The sequence below is a fragment of the Palaemon carinicauda genome, chromosome 21 (genome assembly GCF_036898095.1).
Source record: "Palaemon carinicauda isolate YSFRI2023 chromosome 21, ASM3689809v2, whole genome shotgun sequence".
NCBI classification, from domain to species: Eukaryota; Metazoa; Arthropoda; class Malacostraca; order Decapoda; family Palaemonidae; genus Palaemon; species Palaemon carinicauda.
Window position 1 is genome coordinate 18,056,956 of NC_090745.1, and position 12,563 is coordinate 18,069,518.

A 12,563-nucleotide genomic window follows, 5' to 3' on the forward strand; every position below is an offset into this window, starting at 1 on the left:
ATAGCATACCTTGTACAAAATCATCTATGGGCAAGCTAGCCTACTCTCTCCTCACATTTCCCGAGTTTTGGTTTTTATGCAGATGATGGGTGATTCTTTATTTCACCTATGGTACACTGCGCATTTTCTTCTTCCCGCCAAACTAAAACTGTATACATTGCATTCTCACTATAGACTCAGATATCTGCATATTTATAACAGTAATTTATTTTATTAATTTTTAAACACAAAAATTACTATTTTTGAAAACAATAAATTGCTAATCAACAAAACATAAAACTTATCTGACCATAGAAACCCGCAATATAAAGACTCCAAAATTTAGGTTTACATACTGTATATTTATAAATTTGCAATGTACTGAGGGCATGATAGGGGAACTGCAATTTGGTGAGGTATTTCTGTACTTTTTCCCTTTGCTTTCTTTCCAGGCACCATAAAAATTGTTGTGCTTAGAATGATTTTCAGTTCTGTTCTCTCTATTTCATAAATATTGTAAGAGCAAATTTCAGGTGAATTATTTCTGTTCAAGTAGGTCTGATATCTGTTGTTTTTATAAAGTTTACCCTGAATTACACAGCACAAGGAACTTTTTTTTTTCTTACCAAAATGCTACTCAGTTTAAAAACCTCACATACAGTATTGTAGTATCCAAGACATTATTAAAATAATTTAGGCAAGAGAAATTAGAAACAATTGACAATGTCTTACTTGTTACTATCATCAGTATAAATAGTGACAGATGTAATTATATTAACATGGCTATTAAAATTGTTTTAGTTGACTGTGATTGCAAAGGTGATACAAGTGGCTGTCTGTCAGTATAGGCTAGTATCTATGCAACTGCATCAGTCTGTCTGATTTAGACCTGCCATGTGCAATAGATGACCTGCTCTTTGCATCACCAAACCAAAGGTATTTCAACACCAGGTAGGCCCTTACTAGCCACTTACTTGGCATGTGGGACCTTGAAATCTGTCCAAAGAATAGGTAGGGGCAATGCCCCACCTAGGACTCCAACACCATCAGTGCTTAAGAAGTGTAAAATAGAAGGGCCATCTACCATCTTCACCTCATAGTGATTCTGAATGGCATACTGATTGTAACTGCACAGACTACAGGCTTTGATGGAGGGAAAAAATTGCTTCATTCGTCATTCAAAGTATTACTGGTGTAACCCTTCAAAGGAAAAACCATAGTTAAGTTAAATGAGGATGCAAGCTGTTAAAATCATGTTGAAAAACACATGGGAAAGGATTAATTAGATTTTGAGATAGATAGTGAATAGTGTCACTAAATAGTAGCTAGTGTCAAACATCAGACACTCACCTGTGTGCTCAACCAAAACTGTTGCCTTATTATCCAAGAAAAACTACCTGTGTCCAGCTCTATCATCTTTCATAAACCAAAATACTGTAGGGGAAAATGGCGAACACTGAATTCGGGAAAACACATGATAAAGCTAATCTGAATGATCTGAAAATGATCAAGATATCTGACATTCAAAACCAATGTCCTAAATATTCTAAAACACTGTCAGCAGTTGAGACCCTCAGTTATCACGTTTACCAAGAATAATCTTCTGGATATGAATTGGGAGAACTATTCAGTGATAACAATACATGAAGTAAATGAAAACAAGGTACCCCTGTAAAATAAAAATTCTATTGCAGTAAGCTGAAGAAATTTATAAAAGAAATAAAATAAAAACCAGAACTGGAAATAATACTCCACATGATAAAAACAATGAATTATAATAATGATAAAAAATAGAAAAGGTTAAACAAATGTTAAAAGAAATGAAAATTAAATGCAGTTACTACTTTCTAGCTGCAATGCTGGAAATTGTAAATATGTTCAGGAAGCCGATGGCAGAAGTATAAAAATAAGAGCCTACAACTTAGAGCAAGATGATCCTTCTCTTTGGGGACTGATTCCTGTCTGAAATCAAAATACAAGACCTTGGAGAAAACTGCAATAAGAACAATAGTAGATGCCACCTTAAGATTTTTTAAAATGTTGTTGAGAGAAATTGTATTTTCCAGTTAATACTGTAATTGCTTTATTTATTGATGTCTAAATAACATTATAGATGATGATTGTAGTGTTTATTCTCAGTCGGACAACTTAAAGGCTTAGTGGCAGAGCTGAAAACAAAAACTTAAAACATAACATGTCTGTGAATTGATACCATCAGAATCACTGAAAGGACAAAATATCTAATTATAACTCAAAAATGAAGGAATGTTGAGTAAATAAAGGTGTTTTTTTTGTAACAACGAATCTTTTCTTTATTCTCGGTACGGGTGAAACAGACAGCTGCTTCAATGAGCCTGCAAACCAGACTCTTTCTTGTGTTGGTGCCATTAGACTCTTGGACGCAATATTGAAAATATACTATCTTTCTTACATTTGATGACGGGAAACAAGTGAAATGTAACGGAGGTCTTCCCATTGAAAGTGCACAAAGTACTGAAAAGCCAACAAAGACAAATGGCTTGTTTGTAAGTCCATGGTAGGTTCCCACAATACTTCAAGAGACTACAAAGGACAAATAAAAACAACACAGGAAATCCCCCTTTACAACTCAATCAGGTCAGCTAAACAAAGAGTGGAATATGATAGACATCTAATGTGTTAGAAGGGCCAACACCAAGGTCATCCAGGGTCACCTATAATCTGGATTATTGACTAAGCCCTTCGTAGGAAATGACTCGAAGGTCCAACCACTACTACAATTCCTGCAGCTACCACCTAGAAACCAAAAAAAGGAAAGTGGGATATTTAAACTAGAGAATTCAATCACCATGTAGGGAGATGCTGGGCTGGACCAGAAAAGTAAACATTGTTTTTTATGCAGCAAGTAAGACCTTGACAAAGGAGGAAAAATTACTGATGATGTAAATCTAAAGGATAAAATTACAAAGAATTAGTTGAAACTTGAACATATAAATGCTAGGTCTCTTTTACCATGTTTAGATGAGGTTAAATTAATGTCTGACAGGAATACAGTACTATACTGACATATTACATACTGTATGTACTGTATCTGTGAAACATGGCTAGTTCCTAATATTCTTGATAGCTTGTTGGCAATTGAAAGTTTTGAAAACTCACGTAATAATAGTGGTAGAATTTGTGGTTCTAGTAAAGTATGCACAATTATAAATAGATAGGCACTGGTACTGCAATTTTCAAGATGTATGGGCTAAAGTTTATCTATATAATTCAGTAAAGTTTTGAGTACATCCAGGAACTTCTTAAAACACCATCGCTTGAAAATAAATGTTTTTGTTTGGTGACATGTTATGATGATCTCTTAGGTTGTTAGTCAAAACTCTTAGGTTGTTTGTCAAAACTCCAGGAAATAGTAAATACAGTTGAATACTATTATGTCAAATTCTTTGGAAACCAGCAAACCATCTTCATAGTCTTTCTGATTGTTACAGACCTTAGGTGAATATACATGTCTTTGATTGTTTAATGGGGATTGGTGATTGTAAAATCTATAACAACATAACTTTCCCCTTACATATAAAAATGATGAAGTTAGTGTATATATGTACAAAGATGAAATAGAAATTTGTTAGAAAATGAAAAATCATAATTTCTTATTTTTCATTATTTATTCTATATATGTATGCTGTGCTCTCCAAATTTAATGCCACTTATAAACTAATTCAGTAAAAAGAATGCTATTGCTTATCTATCAAGAAATACAGTATAGTAAAAACAGTGCAATGAAAGGTACTGTAAATATAGAATATTGAAATAATGCATACAATAGCATAATGCAATGTCCACAAATAAACATTTACGTCATATCATTACACTCGAAATGTTACTCTCATTTAAAATTGCCATATATCTTACTGTTCAGTAACTAAACAGATAATGTCTTAAATCTAAAGCATATTAGCATCATATCACCACACCACAAATGTCTCTTGCTCACTAAGGCTTAGAAAGAGGAATTTTGATGAAGGACAAACTTATTTTTGGGGAGGTGTTGTGTGGTCTCAAAGGACTTTCCTGTTCAGGCTAGAACAGTGAATCAAATATGACCTGATTACCATAAAACGTTGTTTACTTGCTCTACGGCTAGTGTATCAACATGAAAGCACAGCCTCAGTGAGTATAGGGAAGACCTACAAGTTCAGGCTCATTTGAACTTGCCACAGCACCTCAGTAGCTGAACGTCATTTGTTAGGAGACAGCGTCCTAGAAAAGAACCATTGTTCTAGTTATTGCCTGCTTACCTATGTCACAACCGACCCTCAACCTCCATTTGTGATCAAGGATATACAAACTACGCTCCACTCCCCTGCATGAGGCTAGGGAGGAGGGAGGTTTTTTGGAGACTACACAGCACCTCCCAAAATATAAGTTTTTCCTTTGTTAAATCTACTTTTTTGAGGTGTTAGAGTTCTGTGTGGTCTCCAATGACTAAGTACCAAAGTTTTTTTAATCAGTAAGCTCATGTCCATTCTGGACCAAGTTTCTGTAACCAAGCCCAACCTACAACCCATGCCCATGTTCCCAAGAGTAAGAAAAAACACTAACAAGTGTGACTCTTACCTCGCACGGATGACTGAAGCCTGCAGGCTGCCTGACCTCCCATTACTCACCTAAAGGACCTGACTGATCTGGTCCTTCCTACCAGACTGCCCCTGAATGGGTCACAAATGCACCAAGTACAGCACATGAATGTTGAACTGCTTGGATTTGTTTAAGGTAATGTTTAATAAACATGCCTAGACCAACCCATAAAACTTTGGATGTCCTGAAGTTGTATGTTAGCAAAATATGCTAGTGAAGAAGCAATTTTCTCACATTGTGGGGTTTAGGGATGAATACAGAATCAGCTTTTGTAATTAAGGAAGTCATTAAAATATGAATAGCCCCTACTGTACCTTTTGAAGATGTGGACTAATGTGAATAGACTTTTAAAGTTGACACAGGACAGAGGTTGCTATTTCCTGACTCTTAAAAAGATGTAGAGTAGGTCCTATCTCTGATGTGGCTTTTCATTTTTGCCTAGAAAAGGGAGACCCGAGTCAAAATTAAAAGACGACCTGGATTTATTGTAATGAACTCCCAATCTCTGCGAAAGGCTTCCAGTTCTTTGACTCTAGCTTCTGAACCTAAAGTTACTAGAAATATAGCTTTTTGTAACAATTCTTTAAGAGAAACGATGTCGTCCAACCCAGCCAAAATTCCAGGCCCTCATCCAGAGACCAAGAAACCACAGCAGTGGGTGGGGATGGTCTTTGCAAGGCAAAAGACTGGGTGATCTTGATGTTGGCCTTCCCTGGGATTTCCCACTTTGTAATTGTTGTAAGTATCAACTAATGTAATCATGTCATATGCCTTCCAGCTTGCTTGACATTACTGGGTCTAACAAAGGTTCTCGATCCTCAACATCGGAGTCACAGGCATCCGCATATTGAGTAGATTACTGAAGATTTCACTTTCAGTCACTGGCTAAGTGGAAGTTAGATATCCATCAAAGATCCAAAAATTTTCCACGCTGTTGTTAAGTAATACTCTGAAAAAATGTACAAATGGGAATGTTAATGTCTGGATCAAAGTTTTCACTGGTGGTTTAAACCTACTGTATTCTGGGGTGAATTTAGTGTATTTGTAACAGGTGCTAAGAGTTGTCAAGGTAACTTTGCTCCACACTTCCTTCAACATTTGCATGGTTGAGAGAACAGTAGTAACCACATCTTTGTTCTTCTTTAGTAGCAGAAATCTTCTTGACACCTTGAGCCATGGGCTGGTTAACACTTGTATTAAGAGGCAGAAATATCAGCCAGATATATTTTATGCATGAAATTTTTGGGTGGGTGTCAATGTCAAAGATAATATAAATTTTCCATCTTTTGTACCAACGTCTTGCTCGATTTGTCACCCTTTCTATAAAAATACCAGATGTCATCCATGTCGTCTTGTTTGCCTTATGGTGAAGGAAAAGATGTAGATATTGTGAAAGTATCTGGGCTTTTGTGATTGCCCTATACAGTACCTAGCATAGATATCTTTTTTATGCTGCTCATGGTAAAACCAATCCTGACAAAGGTTTTCTTTACTGGCTTCACCATCATGACAAGAAATAGGATTAAATTATAAAAGCTTTGTCTGGCAATGCTCTAGAAAATGGTTATTTAATCATCATTGAAAATATCAGCGTTTCATAAGCCTGAAGTATGATTTGGAGTTATGTTTGGCAGCTTGTGAATGCAGACTAAGATCTGGCTTCACCATTCTTTTTCTTAAAGACAATGCCATGGTTGCCTTTAAGCCTCTAGCCAGCCAGATGAGCATTCAAATTCGTCAGCTGAAATTTAAAATTGTTCCACAAATACTTTGGACTTTCTCTCATTGCATCACTGTTGATAGCTGTAATCTGGGCATTTGCATTTTTAAAAAAGCAATCAGTGATATTTCCACCTCTGGGAATTTTGCTTCTTGCTTCTTTCTTGCTCAATGTTACCAGACAAGAATTTTGTCTTGATTACTCCCTTTTTCTAAAGACACATGGAAAGTGTGTTCATTGGTAGTCCATATTCTTCTTTAATCTGGTTCTTTGATTTTTCACCCTTTCCAACTTCTATGATTACTTCATTCTTTTGCAATATAGTTAAGACTTTACAAATTTCCTTTTTGTCCTTTTACTTCAAATAGCTAATCCATGTATCCCCACACAGAATGGGTACTGGATTTTTCCTTGAAATGCTTGACTAGGGTAAAAGACAAGAGCAAAGTAAGAGTTTTCCTTTCGTACTTGTAATGATTACTGTGTAATTGAAGAGCAGATAAAGGGTAGTTTTATATATAAAAATTACAATACTAACTACAGTATTTACTCTTGTATTGTTGTTTGAAAATGACTTAGCTTACTCAGTCGGCTTTAACAATCTCGTTAGCATGGATACTCGCTCAATTCTTTAAAACAACAAGCCATGCCAAACCTGTGTCCAAAAATCAATCAGCAATTTGATCACCAGTGAGTACACTGCTGGCACCTATCAAAAAGCAACTTCACACCTTGAAGGACACAGGTGATGACTAGTTTCAGCATATGCATTCAAACGTTTTACCAACATACTGTACTTTCACAAACTTTAGATAATAAGGAAGTTATAGAAATTGGCAGGGTTGGAGCAACCTCCTCACAATACAAAAAGAAATTTTTACTAACTTTTAAAAAATAACAGACCACTTAGAAGCTAAGAAATCAGTTGCATTTTTTATGAAAAAAAAAAACCAAAGGAAAATACCATTGTGGCATATTACTCCACGGGTATCAATGTTGTGTGATTCTTAATTTCACAAGACCTGAAAGCTAAACTAGTCAGTTTAGATTCATAAATAAAGGAGTGAGAAAGAAAGTTTCTAATTTCTGTTTACTGCCGAACACATCTGTAAAAAACCTGCCTTTTCCTTTGGGCAATGAGTGACATAGCTCATCTGGTTTAAGCAAAGGAGGAACAGTCCAGCATTTCCTCTTGAGTGAAAGGCCTTTAGTGAGGTACTGCACAGGAGATATCTAGGTACCTGCTACTGTCTTTTGTAGCTGTCTACCAGGGTAAGTGGGCCATCATCTGCGATTGGTGTCGTAGAAAGAAAACACCTCTAGGCACGGCTGTCAAATGCTACCGCTCAGCCTTAGGCATGGTCTATTGACTGAAGGATATACAGTAGACCTCTCTTCCTGGTGGAAGTTGTCTATGCTTGTGAAGAGCTTCGAGCAGACTCACCCACCTCAGGATCTCAGATCCCCTGAGTGGGACATGATCCTTGTTCTCAAGGCTCTTAAGATTACAGTACCTCATATGAAGATTTGAAAAAGAGATCTGACTTAAGACTGTCTTTTTGCTTGCCTAAGAATTGTCCAAAAGAATAATTGAGTTGCAGACTCTCTTACTTAGTCACCCAAGCTGAGAGGTGTCAAATGGTCTCCTTTGGTTTGTGCCTTGTTTTGTGGCCTAAACCTAGAACCCATCAGGGCATGACCCCTGGTTTAAGAACTTCTCCATCCCCTTCTTTACGTGAAGCGTTTGGTGGTAATCGAGAAGAGAGGCTTGTGTGTCTCATGATGGCTTGCTGCACTATCTGAAGAGGGCCCAGCACATCAGGCCTGAGTGTCTGAGACTTTTCGTTAGCACTCATCGTTAGAGGTGTCAAGGAACATGATGTCTTTCTGACTTTGTGAGACCATCCACATGCTTCGACTGCTAAGTGTCAGTGCAGATTTGAAGATAGTTCATTATTCACGTTCCTGTGTGCCTGTAGAAATTTTCTTATCAGTAATATCCTTAGTACAGTACCTGGAATTGATAAATAGTTGCAAATCAGCAAAATTTATTTTTTTCTATGAACAATTTTTTTTTAAAATCAGAGACTTAGTTTTAGATAATTATTATCCAACTATATTGATACAAATAACAGAATAACTGCAAAAGTGTAGGGAAAAGGCAAAATCTTGCTCTTGGCTCTATTATTATCTTTCTATGCTTTTGAAAGTACCTCTCATTCAATATTGAGAAACAAACCAGATTGAAACTCTACACAGACAAATTTTGGTTGAAAGCCTGTCATTCAAATCATATGAAGGTTGTAAAAATAAACTTGAATATATGTACTAAGTAGACCATTGGATTAGGGGTACCACAAGGTTCTGTTCTATGTCCATTACTTTTAAATATTTTCAAAAGTGAACTAATTACTTCCTCCAGTGACAACACCATTGCATAGTTGGCAAATTTCTAGTTCTTATTTTTGCTAAAGTTGAAATCTAAGATTTATTATTAAAATAAATGGAGAAAATGACTTAGAGATGAACTACAAAACTCACTTAATTTTCATTGGTTCTAAGGCACAATGTATACAGTATTGATTGTACACCACCCAATATAAGACTTAAGTTCTTTGGCTAAAAACCTTAGAGCAATCTCAAGACAGCTATCAATCTTTTGACTAGTACAGTAAATAGAAAATTTGCTGGAAAAAGCCGATACTGTATGGTACTGTACATTACTTTTCCTCATACATCAGAAATAATGCGCCATTTGACAATCATACGTAACAAATTATTAATGAAGCTCTAACAATAACCCTTTTCTCTACAGTTCATTGATAAGGGAAACTTGTAACTCAAGTACAAAAAGTAGGTTACAAAACTTTCAGAATTTTGTTGCTAAATTATTATTTATTGATAGAAAATAAGGTTGGCTTAAATAAGAATAACACTGAACAACATTATAACTGCTGATGTTCATGTTTAAAGTGGTCAGTTGGTACACTACCAGTATCCATTTACATGGAATATTAACTAAGATAAAAAAAATGATAAACAAATCCATAAAAATAGAATTAAAATTACAGTACTGATAAATGTTTGGTGAACTAATCTCTCTTGGGGGAGTGTGAAGAGTATGCCCAAACCATCTCCATCTACCCCTCATCATGATCTCATCCACATATGGCACTCGAGTAATTTCTTTTATAGTTTCATTTCTAATCCTGTCCTGCCATTTAACTCCCAATATCCTTCTGATGGCTTTGTTCTCAAATCTACTAAATCTATTGGAGATTGTTTCATTGTCATATCATGACTCATGTCTGTACAGTAACACCAATCTCACTAAACTGATATATACTGTAGTCTGATTTTCTTAGGTAATTTCAGGTGATTTGATTTTCAAATTTTACTTAACCAAGCCATTATCTGATTTGCATTTTTCAATCTTTCACTAAACTCTTATTCTAAAGATCCTGTATTGGAGATCAGAGTTCCAACTTCAGACAGAAGAATATTTTACAGTATGCCCTCTTTATCCACGGGTGTTAAAGTTACTGTGTGTGATAAAATCTGTGAATAATAAGTGAACCCTATTCTATGGCTGGAACAAATTTTGCACATAAGCATATACCGTACAGTAATAAAAAATTATCGCAAATAATAAAAATTACTGTAATAATGACAATGGACCATGATACATTGCTCATACTGTGTTGATGAAGTGGAAGCAGATGACAAGATAGGCTTTGTGAGGGCATTTTTGGCTATTGATCTACTGTACTGAAAATATGCCAGAATGATCATCTACATCATTTGCAGTTGATAATATTCGGCCAGCTTCATGTACAAGCTACTGTTCTTTTTCTATCAAATTGATATTTTTGCCCTTTTCAAAAGAGACAATACTTGGACCTTATTCGGAGTGCATTTAGAGTTCCTCTCATTATGGGGGTGAGATTTTCTTTTTCCGGTTCATTGCTTTTACAAGACAATTTGGGTACAAAATGAGTTACAACTGCCGAGACAGGTTGCTTGCAACATGTTGATATCTTGATATGCTTGGCACAAGGGATGACTCACTGGGCTGTAATGCCTGAGCAAGCTGGTGGGTGCACACAAATTAAAGTTTCTCCTATGGATAAGAAAGTTTCCAAAGATAGTTTTTTACAATAGGAACTTATTATTGACCATGGACCTGGATTATGAACACTTTGTCATATGGTTTAGGATCTATATAATGCTCAATGTATACTCTGTAAATACTGTACCTGAAATGCTATTACTCTACTGTATTATCACAAAGTGTATTTATTATAAATGTTCTAAAATTAGGAAATGCCATTACAATTTTCATACTAGATCAGTTTAATATATGTATATGATATTCTTTATCTCATAACATGTACCATGTAAGTCTTCTGCATATACTGCACAGCTGAAACTATCCTGGCAATAAATGTAGTATAGCTTTAGCACATAGAATAAATATGTTATTGAAATGAGGAAATTATTTGTAATATCATTGTTTATTGTCTCTCAGAACTTTAATGAATCCTAGATAACACAGGGTTACAATCCCTTTGATATTGAATCATGCAGAGTATCCTCTGACTCTTAAGATCAGGATGTGAAAGCTTAGACCAATATTTTAAGCAGTGTATGCAAAGAGACAAGGTTTATTATAAATAACCTAATTGTACTTGTACCCTATCTAAATACATGTTAAAGTATTTAGTTAGCTCCTTTTTGGTTTAAATGAAAGCAGTTAAAACAACAGGTTTTAATTGTAATTGTGTGATTAGTTTAATAGTTTAGATGTTCTAAGGTCAAATATTGTGTATATGAAATTTCATGCAGGAACACTTTCTTACTAACTAGTGAGAACTGGCATGGAAGCCCCTTCTCCTTAATGGCACAGTTAACAACACTGATGCTACTCATAACATTGGAAGGGTACAAGGTAGAAAGGGTAGGAGAGAGATTCTACTCCACCTAGCCATCATACATTTGGTAACTAAGTGGTATAGGGAAAAATAGGCACTGATGGAATGGTCTACTTCAAGTTACAATAGACATTATCTATGCTTACTATCAGCCTAGCCACCCATAGAGGAGATATATCACCTGTGATGGGAAAAGTGTGTACAATATATAGCTTTGTGCACCAGGCATAGGACCCATATTGGAGATTCTCAAATTCAATTCTTCAACATGAGGCCTACAGTGTTAGTATTGGACACATATAAGAAACACTGCCAAAAATCCCTTGAATTCCATAGACTGTTTCCTTTCAAGATCTACCAAAATGAAAAGGTAACTACACAGGATATCTACCTCATGGGATCCACAAAGACCTTCTACTTTTTTACTATCAGTCTATGGTAATCTCAGTCTGATGTCAAAGATGTACACTCACCACAAATGTACAAGTATTTCAACTAATGTATTGATAGGTGCAGCAACCACCTCTGCTTTGTTTGATACCATTTGTGTCCCTGGAAGAGTATGTTGCAGGTGTGGAATAGTGGCAACTCCAACAAATATTTTCATTGACGTTCAGTATGAAAAGGGAATACTTGTGATGTTGAGGTGAAGGAGCAGTTAAGCAAGGACATAAAAGGAAGCAAGACTGAATGAATTCTCAGAGGTGAAGCCATGTAGTCAAGGCCACTCTCAACAAACAGTGGGCTAACAGCACCTCAATACTATCTACAAAGAGACACCCTACATTTTTCAAAATGGTATCAGAAATAACCTTATATTCCTATTAGACAGTAGTAAACACACAGTAAGGCCTTTCATCAGCTAGAACTGAATGAGGAAAGTCAGAGCCTAACCACCTTTAAAATATTTCTGTGATATTACTGGTAAAGGAAGACAAAAGGATCCCACTGCACTGGAAATACAGAATTCTCTTATATAATATTAATGTAGAGGTGGCATACTACTGTACAGAGGACATTTGGCACAATTACGTGCAACATTTACTAAAAAGGGTGCCATATCGTTCAAGCCTGAGAAGTTCATGTTCAGAGGGAAGGAGGTTGATTGTGTTACTTTTAAAGTGTGGTGGAAATTGCCATTCAGTGGAAGATAGCCTCACAGCCAAATTGCAAGTACATGATGCATGCCACACACACCATCTCTGACATCATGTATGGGTTCAGATTTTATGAACCACCTGGTGCTTTTCAGAGATCTGAAGAAACCTGAAAGAAGATATGCTGGGATACACAGTTGCAAAAATTATTCAAGG

At 35.8% G+C, this 12,563-nt stretch overlaps 1 protein-coding gene across 6 annotated transcripts in view; it reads left to right on the forward strand.

Annotated features, from left to right (window-relative positions):
* LOC137615196 (protein tweety-like) overlaps positions 1 to 12,563 on the forward strand; it is a 219,204-nt gene that overhangs the window by 185,781 nt on the left and 20,860 nt on the right. The window contains exon 14 of one of the 6 annotated variants that reach the window (XM_068344848.1): positions 2,316 to 8,139. The exons of the other annotated variants lie outside the window; for them this stretch is intronic. Coding sequence (XP_068200949.1) covers positions 2,316 to 2,331 — 16 coding nt within the window. The 3' untranslated portion in view covers positions 2,332 to 8,139. Of the gene's footprint in view, positions 1 to 2,315; positions 8,140 to 12,563 lie in introns of those variants that run through there. 6 annotated transcript variants of the gene reach the window in all.